Genomic DNA, 20374 nt, shown 5'->3' with positions numbered 1-20374 from the left:
TCCTATATTCAGGAAAGGCCTTTTCCCCTTTATTCAGATTACACCTGCTCACTTTCGGTTGGTTGAAAAGGAAATAATCTCCAAAATATCTTTATTTTTTAAACAAGCCTTAGAAAGTTGGTTGCAATTTCAGTTTAATCCACCTGAAAGGACGGAACAAATAGTACAACAAATATTATGGTTAAATTCAAATATATTAATTGATAAAAAAACAGTATTTATCGAAGAAATGTTTAAAAAAGGTATAATTTTAGTGAATGATATCATAAATAGGACTGGTGGAGTTATGTCACGCATGCAGCTAACACAGACATATGGAAATGTCTGCTCTACCCAAAATTACAACCAATTAATTGCAGCAGTACCACAAAAATGGAAGAGGCAAGTAGAAGGGGAAAAAAGTAAGGAACTTGTATGTCGGCCCTGTATTAAAGAACATAAATGGTTAAAGAAAAGTGTGATAAATAAAAACATATACCAATTTAATTTAAGGACCAAAAAACTGACAGCTGTGCCATATAAATTGCAAAATAGTTGGGAAGAGATTTTCGATGTACCCATTCCATGGCACATGGTTTATGAATTGATACGCAAAACAACGCCGGATTCAAAACTTCGAATTTTTCCAATTTAAATTACTATACAAAATTCTTGCAACTAATAGAATGTTATATATATGGGGGATACAATCTTCCCAGCTCTGCAGATTCTGCTGTGAGGAGGCAGAGTCATTAGACCATTTATTTTGGTATTGTCCATATGTAGCTCGTTTTTGGTCACAGGTCCAGGAATGGCTGAAGAATTGCAACATTTGCCTAGAACTAACGCTACAGATGGCAATACTGGGGGATTTGAAAAGCCATAGTCAATCAATCAATAATATAATAATTATTTTAGCAAAAATGTTTATTTTTAATTTACAATCTGTAGAAGCTATGAGAATAGGAAGGTTCAAATCTTTTGTGAAGCATCACAGCACAGTTGAAAAATATATGGCAAATAAAAATCCAAAATGGATGATGTTGGAAGATAGATGGGAAGGGTTGAGTGGAGCTGAAGGGTGGGACTAATAAGATAAACAATGTAGGGCATACGGGATCTGTGAAATGTGTATAGGTTCGGAGCTTTTGTGAAATAGCACAGTTACAAGTGGAAATCAAACTCGATGGACATCAGAAATAGAGGAAGGACTAAGAACAAACAAGAGAGAACTATTGTAAAGTAGACTGCGTCTGTAAAATGTGTATAAGATGTATAAATTGAAGGTAAAAGCAGAAGTGTTTATTAGTTTACTCCAATTGGGGGAACGGTGGTAGGGTTTGCGGGGAATAATAATAAAGGTATATTCTTTAAAAAAGTATGTATGTCTATATAGGTATGTGTATGTATATATGTGTATATGTATGCATACGTGTATGGATATATATATTTACCCCAAAAAATATGGGGGATTGGAAATGATGCAGACATTTACATTGGAAGCAACATTCTTTCCGCAATATTAAGCTGATCCACCCCTGAAAAATAAATAAATAAATAAAGTGGCATAGTTTAAAGTAGCTAGTGATACATGTATTACATAAAGATGGCAAGATGCAGTAGATGATATAGAGTACAGTATATACATATGAGATGAATAATGTAGGGTATGTAAACATTATATTAAGTGGCATTGTTTAAAGTGGCTAGTGATACATTTTTACATACATTTCCATCAATTCCCATTATTAAAGTGACTGGAGTTGAGTCAGTATGTTGGCAGCAGCCACTAAATGTTAGTGGTGGCTGTTTAACAGTCTGATGGCCTTGAGATCGAGAGACTGAAAAACAGCTTCTGTCCCTGCTTTGATGCACCTGTACTGACCTCGCCTTCTGGATGATAGAGGGGTGAACAGGCAGTGGCTCGGGTGGTTGTTGTCCTTGATGATCTTTATGGCCTTCCTGTGACATCGGGTGGTGTAGGTGTCCTGGAGGGCAGGTAGTTTGCCCCCGGTGATGCGTTGTGCAGACCTCACTACCCTCTGGAGAGCTTTACGGTTGTGGGCGGAGCAGTTGCCGTACCAGGCGGTGATACAGCCCGACAGGATGCTCTCGATTGTGCATCTGTAGAAGTTTGTGAGTGCTTTTGGTGACAAGCCGAATTTCTTCAGCCTCCTGAGGTTGAAGAGGCGCTGCTGCGCCTTCTTCACAACGCTGTCTGTGTGGGTGGACCAATTCAGTTTGTCCGTGATGTGTACGCCGAGGATCTTAAAACTTACTACCCTCTCCACTACTGTCCCGTCGATGTGGATAGGGGGGTGCTCCCTCTGCTGTTTCCTGAAATCCACAATCATCTCCTTTGTTTTAGTGAGTGTGAGGTTATTTTCCTGACAACACACTCCGAGGGCCCTCACCTCCTCCCTGTAGGCCGTCTCGTTGTTGTTGGTAATCAAGCCTAGCACTGTAGTGTCGTCCACAAACTTGATGATTGAGTTGGAGGCGTGCATGGCCACGCAGTCGTGGGTGAACAGGGAGTACAGGAGAGGGCTCAGAACGCACCCTTGTGGGGCCCCAGTGTTGAGGATCAGCGGGGTGGAGATGTTGTTACCTACCCTCACCACCTGGGGGCGGCCCGTCAGGAAGTCCAGTACCCAGTTGCACAGGGCGGGGTCGAGACCCAGGGTCTCGAGCTTGATGACGAGTTTGGAGGGTACTATGGTGTTAAATGCTGAGCTGTAGTCAATGAACAGCATTCTCACATAGGTATTCCTCTTGTCCAGATGGGTTAGGGCAGTGTGCAGTGTGGTTGCGATTGCGTCGTCTGTGGACCTATTGGGTCGGTAAGCAAATTGGAGTGGGTCTAGGGTGTCAGGTAGGGTGGAGGTGATATGGTCCTTGACTAGTCTCTCAAAGCACTTCATGATGACTGAAGTGAGTACTACGGGGCGGTAGTCATTTAGCTCAGTTACCTTAGCTTTCTTGGGAACAGGAACAATGGTGGCCCTCTTGAAGCATGTGGGAACAGCAGACTGGGATAAGGATTGATTGAATATGTCCGTCAACACACCAGCCAGCTGGTCTGCGCATGCTCTGAGGACGCGGCTGGGAATGCCGTCTGGGCCTGCAGCCTTGCGAAGGTTAACACGTTTAAATGTTTTACTCACCTCGACTGCAGTGAAGGAGAGCCCGCAGGTTTTGGTAGCGGGCCGTGTCAGTGGCACTGTATTGTCCTCAAAGCGAGCAAAAAAGTTATTTAGTCTGTCTGGGAGCAAGACATCCTGGTCCGCGACAGGGCTGGTTTTCTTTTTGTAATCCGTGATTGACTGTAGACCCTGCCACATACCGCTTGTGTCTGAGCTGTTGAATTGCGACTCTACTTTGTCTCTATACTGGCACTTAGCTTGTTTGATTGCCTTGCGGAGGGAATAGTTACACTGTTTGTATTCGGTCATGTATTCGGTCATATTTACACTTTGTAGTGAAGTTTGACAGAATAAGTGTTTTTGACTCATATCAATGCCACGTAGGCTGATTTCCAAATGAGAAGTTGGTTTTAAGGGGCTTTTTATCATTATATTTTTGTCTCAACCACACGTTTCCCAAACAAGGAAAATAAGTAGTTCGTACTATTCCAGTTCCACATGATGGTAATCAAGGTTGTAGAAACATCTCAAGGATGATCAATGGAAACCGGATGCACCGGAGCTAAATTTTTTGTCTCATAGCAAAAGGGTCTGAATACTTATGTAAATAAGGTATAGTTTTTTTTATTTGTAATACATTTCCAAAAATGTCTAAAAAGCTGTTTTCGCTTGTCATTATGGGGTAGTGTGTGTAGATTGAGTTTTTAAAATCCATTTTAGAATAAGGCTGTAACGGATCAAAATTTGGAAAAAGTCAAGAGGTCTGAATACTTTCTGAATGCACTGAATAGTATATGTGGTTCAAGTGGACGGTACCATGCACGCACGCACACACACCAAGTTTGCCTCTGGCAACGTCATGCTACACTAACGGCCATGGTACGTTACAAGCAACACAACCAAATTAAGAAACTCTTGGCACTGTCACTGACTACGAAGAGACCTGAGGGTTAAGTCTGCTCTCAAAATGTGTTCTGCTGCGTAGAACGCTTTCATAGCCTAGTAACTTAGCGAGTCTAACAGCTATGCCTAGGCTATTATGACGAAAGGAACGTTCAGAATAGGGAGGAGCAAATCTGTGCGTAATGGTAGGCTAAGCCTATGATGACCTTATCGGATGTGCTTTACTAACAGTATTTATAAAAGGCAACTATCCTTCTAACAACTGTCGTACAGTACCAGTCAAAAGTTTGGACACCTACTCATTCAAGGGGTTTTCTTATTTTTTAAAACTTTTTTCTACATTGTAGAATAATAGTGAAGACAACAAAACTATGAAATAACACATATGGAATCATGTAGTAACCAAAAAAGTGTTAAACAAATCAAAATATATTTTATATTTGAGATTCTTAAAATAGCCACCCTTTCCCTTGATGACAGCTTTGCACACTCTTGGCATTCTCTCAACCAGCTTCACCTGGAATGCTTTTCCAACAGTCTTGAAGGAGTTCCCACATATGCTGAGCACTTGTTGGCTGCTTTTCCTTCACTCCGCGGTCCTACTCATCCCAAACCATCTCAATTGGGTTGAGGTCGGGTGATTGTGGAGGCCAGGTCATCTGATGCAGCACTCCATCACTCTCCTTCTTGGCCAAATAGCCCTTACACAGCTTGGAGGTGTGTGTTGGGTCATTGTCTTGTTGAAAAACAAATGATTGTGGGACTATGTGCAAACCAGATGGGATGGCGTATTGCTGCAGAATGCTGTGGTAGCCATGCTGGTTAAGTGTGCCTTAAATTCAAAATAAATCACTGACAGTGTCACCAGCAAAGCACCCCCACACCTCCTCCTCCATGCTTCACGGTGGGAACCACACATGCAGAGATAATCCGCTCACCTACTCTGCGTCTCACAAAGACACAGCGGTTGGAACCAAACAGTTCAAATTTGTACTCATCAGACCAAAAGGACATATTTTCACCGGTCTAATGTCCATTGCTCATGTTTCTTGGCCCAAGCCAGTCTCTTCTTATTGGTGTCCTTTAGTAGTGGTTTCTTTGCAGCAATTTGACCATGAAAGCCTGATTCACGCAGTCTCTAATGAACAGTTGATGTTGAGATGTGTCTGTTACGTGAACTCTGAAGCATTTATTTAGGCTGGTAACTCTAATGAACTTATCCTCTGCAGCAGAATTAACTCTGGGTCTTTCTTTCTTGTGCGGTCCTCATGAGAGCCAGTTTCATCATAGCACTTTATGGTTTTTGAGACTGCACTTGGAGAAACTTTCAAAGTTCTGTATTGACTGACCTTCATGTCTTAAAGTAATGATGGACTGTTGTTTCTCTTTGCTTATTTGAGCTGTTCTTGCCATAATATGGGCTTGGTCTAGGGCTATCTTCTGTATACCACCCCTACCTTGTCATAACACAACTGATTGGCTCAAACGCATAAAAAGTTAATTTAACAAGGCACACCTGTTAATTGAAATGCATTCCAGGTGACTACCTCATGAAGCTGGTTGAGAGAATGCCAAGTGTGCAAAGCTGTCAATGCAAAGGGTGGCTACTTTGAAGAACCTCAATAATAAAATATATTTTGATTTGTTTAACACTGTTATTTCATAGTTTTGATGTCTTCACTAATATTCTACAATGTTGAAAATAGTAAAAATAAAGAACCCTTGAATTAGTAGGTGTGTCCAACTTTTTTGACTGGTACTGTACGTGAGTACACCCAGTTGAAATTAGTTAACTTGGGATCAGGAGACCACGGGGCCTGTGTGTGTGTGTGTGTGTGTGTGTGTGTGTGTGTGTGTGATTCCCACGTCGCATCAATTGTAGAAAATAACAAAAAGGCCCATGAAAGACACAGAATATGCCCCCATATTACCACCTTTATTGATAATGTTTCGATCCACATCTTCATCGTCAGGTCAAAAGGACATATTCCACCCCACATGACCATTAAACACCCCCGATTCCAACCCCATTTAAGTACATGTAAATGGAACTTCATTCCCTTTTCATGCACTTTTCTCTCTATGCATATTCTGAACTTAAGCATGAGAATAGCATGCTATTCACCTACTATTCAATCAGGGGAGGAGATTGAAAAAATGAAGATGTAGTGGAAATGTGTCTACAGATATGACATTCTGACCTTGACTTAATTCCCTCATAACTCCACCACCTTTATGCAAGAGGAAACCATGATTAAGGTGGAGCGAACCTGCCGGTTCCAAGTGCAAGTGGGAAAAGCATCTATTTTTTCCCCGATAACAGCATTCTCCACGCACTGTAATTTACAACTTGATAAGAGCTATTAATAAGAGCTAGGTAAATGAGTAATCTGTTCAGGTAAGGGGATTGAAAATATTAATGACAGTTGTTTTAGATCTATTTGACCATATGATCGCTGGTGACAAATGTGAAACCAGTCACATGGTGGCAAACTGAAGCATGTCAACATGTCACCTTTTCCACAGTGAAGTTTATAAAATGTTGTGCCATTATGCAGAATGAAAAATCTTACAGCCTTCTAACTTACAGGGATGGGAGCTCTTGAATGTCTTAACTTGAGGCTACACCGACTCTCTCTGATTCCTATTTCTATCATGTTAAATATTAGCCACTATCAGTATCGACCCTGAAGTAGGCCTAATAACACATATTCAACTGCCAAATTTACTTTTTGTTCCCTTCAGTTGGTATAGCCTACATTATCATTCAATTTAATTACATTGTTTCATTTAATTCCTTTGTAAAACACTGTCATGGCCATGTGATTGTTACTGTGGATCATTAGTAACAGTTCATAATATCAAAAATGTATGTAAAAAAGACAGGTTATATCGTTATGGTGCGGCGCGCAGACCAAGCCATAACAGTTTGAACCCGACACATGGCACAATACTTGGCTGTGTCAGTTGGCCCAGTTCCATGGTTAATGCAGGCTATAGAGGAGGATATAGCCTACTACTGTACACTATTCTCCCTATTTTAATTCTGTGTACACTAATCTTCAACAATACCATGGGTTAAAGAACTGAATGTGGCAATTTTATGAATGAATCAAACCACTGTAAATCTATAGGATCCAACTATTTTTATCAGTTGGCATTGAAACTGAGACCAATATGCATAGGCTATATTTAGATGGCTTTCTTTCATTGATCCCTATTTCTGAACCTGTTCTTTGATCTATTGTAGTCTGTTGTCAAAATTCTATTGAAAGGGAAAGGGATGGCTGATGATAAATGTACTGTTAATCCAATTGAATGAAAACTCCACAAGAAAATCTGTTGGCCAGCAAGTAGGAGGGTTTCACTGTTTGAATTACATTTATTCAGCACGAGCAAGGGAACCAAGCTTGCAAAGCCCGTTATGCTCCGACATGAATACTAACTACTGTGAAGTGCATAAGAAAGGCATAATTTCCTAAGTCGGAATAGGGTCCATGGTGCATAGTAGGTGTGGAAACAATTCAAACATGGCTATACAAAAATAACTTTTACTGGATAATCAGCCATCACTAATCACAGTGTTACATGTGGTACAAAATAATTACATGCATAAATACCAAATCGGGCAGTTACAACCCAACCTGCAGTAAAAATGATTACCGGTATGTTGAAAACTGTTAGAATACCTGCCCACAAGACCATCACGTGCAGGCGGTGGTCGTAGATATAATAACACATGACCTACTTCAAAATAACTTGTGGACCTGTGGTAAGCTGGTATCCATGATTTCACATATAAATGTACCATAGGCTATTTACCTTAGAAAAGGTCTGATGTGAAACTCTTAGTTAAGACCTTTTGGTAACCTAGTGGTCAAACGGTGTATCCAATACAACACTCTTATCAATGTCTCCCCACCTCCTAGGAACCTTGACATGTTCAAGACCAATGTATCTCAGAGAGCTAATGTGATGAGCCTCCATTAATGTGCAGCCACAGGGTTCCTCTGATCAAGAGTGCTCATATTACTCTGCTATGCTTGTTTTTAGGGCTCGTTTCATTTTTCCTACATAGCATAAAGCACAAATACACTTTACAAAGTAAACCACTTTTTTGTATTTTACCTGTAGGCCTAATGATACTCTTAATGGCCTTGCAAGTGATGTTGTGATTGAACATATACACTCTTTCAAAAAAAGGTGTTATCAAGAACTTAAGGGTTTTTCAGCTGTCCCTATAGGAGAACACTTTTTGGTTCTAGGTAGAACCCATTTGAGTTCCATTTAGAACCCTTTCTACAGAGGGACTCCTACAAGGAACCCTAAAGAGTTCAACCTGGAACCAAAAAGGGTTATCCTATGGGGACAGCCAATAAACTATTTTTTGTTAGAGTGGAGGCCTAATACATTTATTCGTGAAGTTACACTGGGTACATCGGCCGCATCTGTAAATTATCTAGGAAGGTGCCACGTGGCGCAGTTGGAAGAGCAGACCTACCCACCATTTGGCAGTGACGGATGTTGGGGGCGCGTCTGAAGACTAGCAGCGGGTGTTGTTTAAACTTTTTTTTCAGTTGTGGGTCAGTGATCAAGATGTGCCTGTGATTTTTTTATGATATGGTCGAATTGTTTGGGAAGTATTTTTTATTTATTTAACCTTTATTTAACCAGGTAGGCAAGTTGAGAACAAGTTCTCATTTACAACTGTGACCTGGCCAAGATAAAGCAAAGCAGTTCTACACATAACACATGGAGTTACACAAACATACAGTCAATAATACAGTAGAAAAATAAGTCTATAAACAATGTGAGCAAATGAGGTGAGATAAGGGAGGTAAAGGCAATAAATAGGCCATGGTGTCGAAGTAAATACAATTTAGCAATTAAAACACTGGAATGGTAGATTTCACAGTAGATGAGTGTGCAAAGTAGAAATACTGGGGTGCAAAGGAGCAAAATAAATAAATAAATACAGTAGGGGAAGCGGTAGTTGTTTGGGCTATTTATAGATGGGCTATGTACAGGTGCAGTGATCTGTGAGCTGCTCTGACAGCTGGTGCTTAAAGCTAGTGAGGGAGATAAGTGTTTCCAGTTTCAGAGATTTTTGTAGTTCGTTCCAGTCATTGGCTGCAGAGAACTGGAAAGAGAGGCGGCCAAAGGAGGAATTGGCTTTGGTGGTGACAAGTGAGATATACCTGCTGGAACGCATGCTACGGGTGGGTGCTGCTATGGTGACCAGCGAGCAGAGATAAGGCGGGACTTTACCTAGCAGGGTCTTGTAAATGACCTGGAGCCAGTGGGTTTGGCGACGAGTATGAAGCGAGGTACAGCCAACGAGAGCGTACAGGTCGCAGTGGTGGGTAGTATATGGGGCTTTGGTGACAAAACGGATGGCACTGAGATAGACTGCATCCAATTTATTGAGTAGAGTGTTGGAGGCTATTTTGTAAATGACATCCCCGAAGTCGAGGATTGGTAGGATGGTCAGTTTTACAAGGGTATGTTTGACAGCATTAGTGAAGGATGCTTTGTTGCGAAATAGGAAGAAAATTCTAGATTTAACTTTGGATTGGAGATGTTTGATGTGAGTCTAGAAGGAGAGTTTACAATCTAACCAGACACCTAGGTATGTGTAGTTGTCCACATATTCTAAGTCAGAACCGTCCAGAGTAGTGATGCTGGACGGGCGGGCAGGTGCAGGCAGCGATCGGTTGAAGAGCATGCATTTAGTTTTACTTGTATTTAAGAGCAGTATTAAAGGAGGCATTGGGCTCGTTGTTCAGGGGGGGCTGGTTTGGGAGTGTGAGTCTCAATATTTTTGTAATGTCATGCAGCCATTACTCCTGGTAACGCCGCTGTATGAAACATTCATCCAGACAGTGCGCCTACTACAGATCATATGTATGCAACAGTATTGGCTGATAGGGAGGTTATTTTTAGGGGTGCAGGGTTGGAAGCTACCTGTGCGTAGGGAATTCCTGTCCGTCGGCTTCCTAGGTCCATGCTAAAGCCACCCACTCCCTTTACCGAAATGTCCAGAAAACTTGTTTCATACGCATTACATGTCAGTGTGAATTTCTGATTTTCATTGCTTGTACACCTGTGATTATTGATTATGCGTGAAGTGCTTTTGGTATAGCCAAGTTTTGAATGGTTTCCACAACCACTATGCGTAATGGTCCGGTGGGGTGGAATACATAGTACCAGGTAGTTATCTATTTTGGAGACAGGGATTGTGCCAGGACATGAAGGCAACACATGAAGTGGCACTGTTATAAGGGTGATGGGCAGCATCACTGTGGAAAACACACACACATTCTATTTGAGTTATGCTGAATATAGACTGACTAGAAATGTAAACGCAACATGCAAAGTGTTGGTCCCATGTTTCATGAGCTGAAATAAACAATCCCAGAAATGTTCCATATGCACACAAAGCATATTTCTCTGAAATGTTTACATCCCTGTTAGTGACAATTTCTCCTTTGCCAAGATAATCCATCCGCCTGACAGCTGTGGCATATCATGAAGTTGATTAAACAGCATGATCATTACACAGGTGCACCTTGTGCTGGGGACAATACAAGGCCACTCTAAAATGTGCAGTTTTGTCACACAACGCCACAAATGTCTCAAGTTGAGGGAGCGTGCAATTGAAAAGTTGACTGCAGGAATATCCACCAGACCTCTACCATAAGCTGCCTCCAACGTTGTTTTAGAGAATTTGACAGTACGTCCAACTGGCCTCACAACAGCAGACCACGTGTAACAACACCAGCCCAGGACCTCCACATCCGGCTTCATCTGAAACCAGCCACCCGGACAGCTGATGAAATTGAGGAGTATTTCTGTATGTAATAAAGCTCTTTTGTGGGGAAAAAACTAATTCTGATTGGCTAGGCAGGGGCACAGCCATAGGTGGGCCTGGCTCCCAAGTAGGTGGGCCTATGCGCTCCCAGGCCCACCCATGGCTGTGACCCTGCCCAGTTATGTGAAATCCATAGATTAGGGCCCAATTTATTTATTTCAATTGACTGATTTCCTTATATGAACTTTAAATCAGTAAAATCGTAAAAATTGTTGCATGTTGTGTTTCATATTCCTGTGCTGAAAGTGCATTAGTCAAGCTCCACCACTACTTTGTTCAATTTGCCCTCTGGTGAGTGGGGCCAAATTGTGAGAGGGAATTGATGTCATTTCCCTAACTTCCTCTTTATAGGGGCTACACGTGCCAAGACCAGCACTGCTCAGTTACATAACACACTCATAGCCACAATGTCAACAGAACAGCCATCATTGTTTACTACATATTCTGTCTACCAACTCAGACAAACCAACTATCAAGTATAAAACATGGTAAAGCAGTTCTCTAAACAGTATTATACAGTTCTGAAATCGCATACCCTGAAATAAGCTGTTGTCTGAAACCTGCAGTCCAAGAATCAGAGAAAAACAGAGGGCTACTTAAAAAAGCAAAAGGAAGAAACTAACCTGAGATACTGAAACCAGCAGTTGAAACTTCCATCATCCTCCATGGCAGATAGTCTCTGGTGTGTGAATGGCGGAGTTGAAATCTAAGACCAAAACAATACAACCTCCACCAGTCCCTTCCTCTATGAGCCAAGCCCTCCCTTCACCCCTCCCACAGGCATATCAAAACATCCTTCAACCACAGAACCATATGGAACGGGGAACAGAACACAACAGTCTCTCTCTGTGTGTGTGTGGCAGACCTGAGTTCAAATAAATATGTATTTGAGTATATTCTAATATGACCTGAAATCAAATGTAATTGATACAGAGGTACAATCAGTAAGGCTGGTCTGAATGGATAGCTCACTTCAGTAAGCACAATATAATTAGGGGTTCACAACAAAGCCGTGAAACGTATTATTATTTTTAGGATAATCTTTTTTTCCACTTGACATGGTCAAATAACTCAAGCATAGGTTTGGTAACTTTTGTTCTAACATGACACACAGAAACTAAAGGCCATGAGTAACTTGGTCAAAAAGAACAGCACCGACTGGCCAATAGGTGGCGCTGGTATAGGCAGTCTCATTTAAACCTTCATATCAGCTGCACCGTTTGACCTAGAGACTTAACTTTGTATGTAGATGTCTTTCCTCATACTGAACAAATACTGACCCATAAGGTCCGTCATGATAAACTTTCCTCCATCTTTGAAGCTTAGGGATTGGTTAAGAGATGGCTGAGGTATTGATCAATCAGAATTTACGTGTCCATTTACAGTGCCTTCAGAAAGTATTCACAACCCTTTACTTTTCCACATTCTGTTGCGTTACAGCCTGAATTTAAAATTGAGTCAATTGAGATTGTGTCATTGATCTATACACAATACCCCATAATGTCAAAGTGGAATTTTGTTTGTATTATTGTTTACTAATTAATAAATTAAGCTGAAATGTCTTGAGTCAATACGTATTGTGGTATCCCAGGAGGTCTACCCGGGGGATGGTAATAGAGGGGAGGTACGTGAGGCGACATTGGCTCCCTCTGCTGGGAATACGAGAGCTGGGCACCTCGACACGGACAGCTAAGTGGAGGTAATTAGAGGAAGGTGCCAACCAGCCTTGGAGGCTAAATAAAAGTAGCACGATGGCACACCGCGGGAGAGAGACGGACACCAGTCTCTTAAGAAATACCGAGCAAAACCTAAGTTATTTTTTTGATATATTTATTTTCTGTCTTAGTAAAGTTGTTTTTGCGGACTAAAGCCTCCCTGTCAATCTCTGCACGCGCCACCCAACGGTTTACTGCAGTATTCAAACCCTTTGTTATGGCAAGCCTAAATAAGTTCAGTAGTAAAAATGTGCATTAAGTTGCATGGACTCATTCTGTGTTCAATAATAGTGGTTAACATGATTTTTTAATGACTACCCCATCTCTACCCCACACAAACAATTATCTGTATGTTCCCTCAAATTGAGTTGTGAATTTCAACCACAAAGACCAGGGAGGTTTTTCAATGCTTAGCAAAGAAGGGCACCTATTGGTAGATGTGTAAAAATAAAACAAGCAGACACTGAAAATACCTTTGAGCATGGTGAAGTTATTAATTACGCTTTGGATGGTGTATCAATACAAAGATACAGGCGTCCTTCCTAACTCAATTGCTGGAGAGGAAGGAAAGTGCTCAGGGATTTCACCACGAGGCCAACGGTGAATTTAAAACAGTTAGATTTATTTTTAAATGGTTGTTATGAGACAACTGAGGATGGATCAAGAACATTGTAGATACTCCACAATCCTAGCCTAAATTACAGAATGAAAAGGAAGCCTGTACAGAATAAAAATATTCCAAAACATGAATCCTGTTGCAACAAGGGACTTAAGTAATAATGTAAAAAATGTGGCAAAGAAACTTACTTTTTGTCCTGAATACAAAGTATTATGTTTGGGGCAAATCCAACACAACAAATCACTGAGTACCACTCTTCATATTTTCAAGCATGGTGGTGGCTGCTTCATGTTATAGGTATGCTTGTCATTGGAAAGGACTAGTGAATATTTTTAGGATAAAAATAAATGGAATACAGCTATAAGCACAGGCAAAATCCTACAAGGAAAACCTGGTTGTCTGCTTTGCAATAGACAGTGGGACACAAACTCACCTTTCAGCAGGTCAATAATCTAAAACACAAGGCCAAATCTACACTGGTGTAGTGGTGCCTACTCTAATTGTGCCAAAAAGTTGCCAAACGGACCGCCCTGTGACAGAAAGGCATCCTGAGTGAAAAAGCGTACATTTTCCTGTTTTTTTTTTAGATCGTTTTTCAATAACAAAACTTGATGGTCTAAGTCCACAACAATGCTTAAATGACTATCTGATTGGGTGGGCCTGTCTGGGCCTGGCTCCCCAGTGGGTTGGCATCTGTCCACCCCATCCATGTCTACGCCCTGATGCAAACAGCACATGATGACAATTACGCATCACAAATAGCCTACTAACCAACACTTCAGACTAAACTTTTTCATACCCATTGTTGCCTTTGTTATAATTTACTGGTAGATATAACTTGAAACGTCTTTCCTACTCTACCGGCTACCGATGTCATTCTTCTGTGAGCTGCTCCATGCCAAAACCGTTTCCTCTTTCTGCCTGCAGATGATATTCCGCTGAAACTAGGCTGTGTGCGCAACGCACAGGTGAATATATTTCACGTGCTTTGCGATTGTGTAGGCTACTTTGCATGATTTAACTATTGTACTACATAATTGATAAATCGTATACCTCCACTACTTTGATACGCATCAGTAGGGATGTAGAAGTGAGTATACGCAATTCACACTGGGGGAAAAAATATGATTTATACCTTTGTATACCCTCCACTTCACCACTTACCCTTTGTGTTTTACAAAAAGTGCACTCTCCTGAGTTCCCTGGTATTACGGTTGCTGTCCTTTCAGAATCACAAACCTGTCACACACTGAAGGCCTATAGGTTCGCCACTGCGCAAACATGTCCATAATATACATAAAGTCTGTTAATATAATGATTCAAGAAAGAAGTGTATATATTCGGCCTGGCGAAGCTGTTTTATACACCGACTGAATGGAAGCAGCTGATTCGTTTTTTACTCCGCTAGTCTCGTGAAGAAATTACAAGTCCTCACTGTCCGAGACCGAGTACAAATGTATCAGACACCGAGACAAGACCAAGTCACTCAATACCTGGTCTCAAGTACTACAACACTGGGTTGAATATATATTTTCGACCTAGTAGGATTCCCTGAGGCAAAGTCATTAATATCCATTGAGTGATTGGTTGAGGTTTCGTGGGTGCGTGACGTCACTTCGAGTCCGTGAGAAACATGAGACAGATTCTCTCGCCTTGAATCGGAAACCAGTAGTGACCACAACATTCAATGACAGTTAACTTACAATTAAAAGGCGAATGTAACATTCCCGCATCCCAATAACATTATTGCAGAGGAGTGCTTGCTAGATAGTGTTTGAGTCATCAGATGTTTTCTTGTTTTACAGTTCAGCTGGCTAGTGAAATGCAAATGTTTGACGTTAGCTAAACTGCTTCAAGACTCGGGTGCTCATGGGATTTCAGGAGCCAGCGGGTTAGATGATTCCACCATGGGCAACAACTGGCTACTAGAACTGAACAGATGCACATGGGGCAATGACATTTGGTATGTAAAGCTTATGTATGTCCTTAGAAGCTGTGTGAATATAAAGGCACTGACACTTTAGGATGGTACACCAGACCAGTTGGTGGCAATATGTCATTGGCATCAGTGGCACCATAGGATACTAGAGCAATAACCTTCGATCAAGTGGACTTTGTCTCATGCAAATTAATGTTAGATTCTAATTATGCAGACAATGTGAATGATCGTGATTAGTATAGCTGTATAATCACATATAGTTGCCCTATTATGTCAACAAAAAAACATTTTATTTGCCACGTGCTTTGTAAACAACGTGTGGACTAACAGTGAAATGCTTACTTACAGGTTTTCCCAACAATGCAGAGAGAAAGAAAATACAGAAATAATTGAAAAGTAAAACACAATGATAAAAGTAATAATAGATACACAATCTTTGTATATATTGGGTACACTACCGGTCAAAAGTTTTAGAACACCTACTGATTCAAGGGTTTTTCTTTATTTGTACTATTTTCTGATTTGTAAAATAATAGTGTAGACATCAAAACTATGAAATGACATATATAGAATCATGTAGTAACCAAAAAAAGTGTTAAACAAATCAAAATATTTGAGATCAAAATATATTATATTTAAGATTCTTCAAAGTAGCCACCCTTTGCCTTGATGACAGCTTTGCACACTCTTGGCATTCTCTCAACCAGCTTCATGAGGTAGTCACCTGGAAAGCATTTCAATGAACAGGTGTGCCTTGTTAAAAGTTAATTTGTGGAATTTCTTTCCTCCTTAATGCATTTGAGCCAATCAGTTGTGTTGTGACAAGGTAGGGGTGGTGTATAGAAGACAGCCCTATTTGGTAAAAATACCAAGTCCATATTATGGCAAGAACAACTCAAATAAGCATAGAGAAACGACAGTACCTCATTACTTTAAGACATGAATGTCAGTCAATACGGAACATTGAAAGTTTCTTCAAGTGCAGTCGCAAAAACCATCAAGTGCTATGATGAAACTGGCTCTCATGAGGACCGCCACAGGAATGGAAGACCCAGAGTTACTTCTGCTGCAGTGGATAAGTTCAATAGAGTTACCAGCCTCAGAAATTGCAGCCTAAATAAATGCATCACAGAGGTCAAGTAACAGACACATCTCAACATCAACTGTTCAATTAGAGACTGCGTGAATCAGGCTTTCATGGTCAAATTGCTGCAAAGAAACCACTACTAAATGACACCAATAAAAAAAGACTGGCTTGGGTCAAGAATCACGAGCAATGGACATTAGACCGGTGGAAATCTGTCCTTTGGTCTGGAGTCCAAATTGGAGATTTTTGGTTCCAACCTCCGTGTCTTTGTGAGATGTGGTGTGGGTGAACTTAACCCAATTTGTAAGTCGCTCTGGATAAGAGCGTCTGCTAAATGACTTAAATGTAAATGTAATGTAAATGAACGGATGATCTCTGCATGTGTATTTTCCACCGTGAAGCGTGGAGAAGGTGGTGTTATGGTGTGGGAGTGCTTTGCTGGTGACACCATCTGTGACTTATTTAGAATTCAAGGCACACTTAACCAGCATGGCTACCACACCATTCTGCAGCGATACGCCATCCCATCTGGTTTGGGCCTAGTGGGACTATCATTTGTTTTTCAACAAAACAATGACCCAACACACCTCCACGCTGTGTAAGGGCTATTTTACCAAGAAGGAGAGTGATGGAGTGCTGCATCAGATGACCTGGCCTCCACAATCCCCTGACCTCAACCAAATTGAGATGGTTTGGGATGAGTCGGACCGCAGCCAACAAGTGCTCATCTTATGTGGGAACTCCTTCAAGACTGTAGGAAAAGCATTCCAGGCAAAGCTGGTTGAGAGAATGCCAAGAGTGTGCAAAGCTGTCATCAAGGCAAAGGGTGGCTAATTGAAGAATCTCAAATATATTTTGAATTGTTTAACACTTTTTTGGTTACTACATGATTCCATATGTGGTATTTCATAGTTTTGATGTCTTCCCTATTATTATACGTAGAAAATAGTAAAAATAAAGAAAAATCCTTGAATGAGTAGGTGTTCTAAAACTTTTGACCGGTAGTGTATATCCAAGGGGTACCAATACCGAGTGGATGTGCAGGAGTACGAGGTAATTGAGGTAGACATGTATATACAACTAGGAATTAAGTGCCAGATAGTAAACAGTAGCAGCAGTGTATGTGATGAGTAAAAGGGTTGGGGCAAAAAGTGTCCATGCAGATAGTTAAATAGTTAGCCAAATAGATATCCGGACTAACTATTTGGCAGTCTGTTGGTTCCAATCTCTAAACTATTTGAATAAATATTAATGCTTGCATTATGTCTCTGCTGTTCATTCAGTTAAGCATGCCCTCAATTGAACTACCTCTATTGTAAGTATTTGAAAGCATTTTCCAATAATTTCCTAAAATTAGCCTACTATTTTTTAATATTTTCTAATACATGGTAGTGTATTTGAGTCAGTGTATTTGCGTATTTCCAAATACATTCCAATTTACTACTAAAAATAAAACAAATTGAAAGTAATTGAAATACCCTAAATAGTATTTGAACCCAGATCTGGTGTGGACGTGTTTGACAATCTTCTCTTACACACACACGCATACAAAAACACGTTCACACACACACACACAGAGTGGATGTATCAAGTTCTCATTAAAGTTACATACAACTAACTTGTCCCTTCACGAACCACCAACCTATAGCTTATGGTAACCTTCTAGCATATTGTAAACAAAAACGTGGGAGGCTAATCCTTCCATGTAGCAAACTGACTGAAATTGTCAAAACATAATTGGTAGGTGTTATGTGTAGGCATACACAGTGGCATCATGTCAGTCAGTGCTACTCATAGGCCTATGCTACTTCACAACGTGGAATAACTAGAATCCCTGAAAACACATGGAAAGCTATCTTATCTCTCCCCTTTCAGTTTCACCTCCATGGTGATTCCTGCACATGTGGCTCAAGAGTACAAACAAACAAGCTTTTAAAAACTCGGCTTAGAGTGGACTGTGGCAGTCAAAGCCAACTGAACCTGTGTCAAGTAGACTTAGATATGCTCAGCTGACCAACTACCTGAGATATCCATTGTGATGTCACCAAAAAAAGATCAACAATAGCACCTTGTGCTCTATGCCTAAAGGCTACATACAGCAAGTCAAATGTATTTGCAGAGAACTTCCAAGGGACGTAGAAACATTTGTCAAGCACACATACAATATGTTGTTGTATGCCCTCCTGGGACTCAGACCCTGGTTCTCAAAGTCAACGACACTTGTTCCATTAAAAGTGCAGAGGTGAGGCATGCGACAATAACACAAGTTACTGTCAGCATGCATGCTGTGGTCAGGTGATCATAGGCAGCTGGTTGTGTGGATACAGCATGGGGCAGCAATAATACCACAATGTGGCTGGCAAGTTTGCCTTTCATTCTAACAATTGGTCTCGCCTTTTGGACAACAGCGCACTCTGCTGATACCCAGAGACTACTGCACTGACAGGCAGCCTCACCTCACTAGTCACGAGCTAATCTGCTGAATGATTCATTGATTCTTAACACTGGGTTGATGGAGCAAGCACTTGCATTCACTATCAACACGTTCTGAACTAAATACAATTCCAATGTCATCGGAGTAGAGAAAACAAAGATGTCTAAACCTGTTTATTCTATACTGAACAAAAATAAACGCAAGATGTAAAGTGTTGGTCACATTTCATGAGCTCATGTTAGTGAGCATTTCTCCTTTGCCAAGAAAATCCATCCACCTGACAGGTGTTGCATGCTCCCTCAACTTGAGACATTTGTGTCATTGTATTATGTGACAAAACTGCACATTTTAGAGTGGCCTTTTATTGTCCCCAGCACAAGGTGGACCTGTGTAATGATCATGCTATTTAATCAGCTTCTTGATATGCCACACCTGTCAGGTGGATGGATTATCTTGGCAAAGGAGAAATACTCAATAACAGAGATGTAAACAAATTTGTGCACAAAATTTGGGAGAAATAAGCTTTTTCTGGGATCTTTTATTTCAGCTCATGAAACACAGGACAAACACTTTGCATGTTGCGTTCATATTATTGTTCAGTGTAATATGAAAATGAAGTTAACTTAAAAGAAGTTGCACAACATGCTATGGCCTACCTCATGCCATGGGAGGTAGGGGTTGATGTTACTGATGTAACTTGCTGTGGGGGGGAGAAGGTGGTTGAGGTTGCTGATACGGTTTGTCGTAGGCAGGAGGTGGCCGCTGCCTGAGAGGAACCAAAACCTGTAGGGGGTTTCAAAGGCAGATCTTCATCTGAAGAATTGTCCTCCGATGCCCCCAGGATGAATTTGAGGCGCGCTCGTCGAGCTTCTGGGCCTGAGATGAGTTTGGGCCTGATCGTTCTACTGGGAGGCTGAGGGACAACAAAGGGAAGGGACGGCTGTGTGTGCTTCATTTCCTCTGAAGAGGCCCGAGGAGCCTGGGAACCCCCTGCACTGGGTATCATGGGACCGACAGTGGGGTCAATGTGGGTTAGGGGACGGTTGTCCCCGCTATCTGTTGAGGTAGATGCTGCAAGACCCATGGGTGTGGAGTGTTTAGCAGGGGGTGGAGCAGGGGTGTGTGCAGCCGCAGTGGGTCTATCGGCCGCTTGCATCTCCTCTTGTGCTGCAGCTGCAGGGGTTCCACAGCCAGTCGCTATTTCCCCCCCTTTCTCCAGCATCTGCTTGACCTTAATCATCCAGAGTAGCCACAATATCAGTAGTAATCCCAAGAGTAGAAGTGGGAGCATTCAGACATCCTCTTGAAACTGCAAAATAAAAATAGATGTATGATACTGATCCCAATTTCCTGACTGTACCAACTTATCATTAGAAAATAAATATGGATTCAAATTAATTATGCGACTGCCTCATAAGGAATTCAGTAAAGTGCACAAGCAACCGTTTCCATAGATGCAAAACACCTTGTATAAAATCTATTCAGAGTCGTTCAATGTCATTTCAGCAAGCCGTGACACCCTCCATCACAAATTGTTCTTAAATTGTTTCTGTAACAATTTGTTTACTTTTTTTTTTGATAAAGAAATGAATATAATTGATTGCACCCAAATTGTCCCTTTTGATTTATTGGATTCAAACAATAAATATAGTACCCAACATCTGCTTTGGACCAAACTTCTTCC

At 41.2% G+C, this 20374-nt stretch overlaps 1 protein-coding gene across 1 annotated transcript in view; it reads right to left on the bottom strand.

Moving 5' to 3' along the window:
* Positions 1 to 19930, bottom strand: part of LOC120050553 (acetyl-CoA carboxylase-like) — a 59924-nt gene extending 39994 nt beyond the window's left edge. Inside the window, exon 1 of the mRNA XM_038997146.1 lies at positions 19347 to 19930. Within this exon, the coding sequence (XP_038853074.1) occupies positions 19347 to 19930 (584 nt within the window). The remainder of the gene's footprint in view (positions 1 to 19346) is intronic.
* Between the last annotated feature and the right edge of the window lie 444 nt (positions 19931 to 20374).

Source organism: Salvelinus namaycush, chromosome 1 (genome assembly GCF_016432855.1).
Source record: "Salvelinus namaycush isolate Seneca chromosome 1, SaNama_1.0, whole genome shotgun sequence".
Classification (NCBI taxonomy): domain Eukaryota; kingdom Metazoa; phylum Chordata; class Actinopteri; order Salmoniformes; family Salmonidae; genus Salvelinus; species Salvelinus namaycush.
This window is presented reverse-complemented; position numbering and strand designations above follow the sequence as displayed.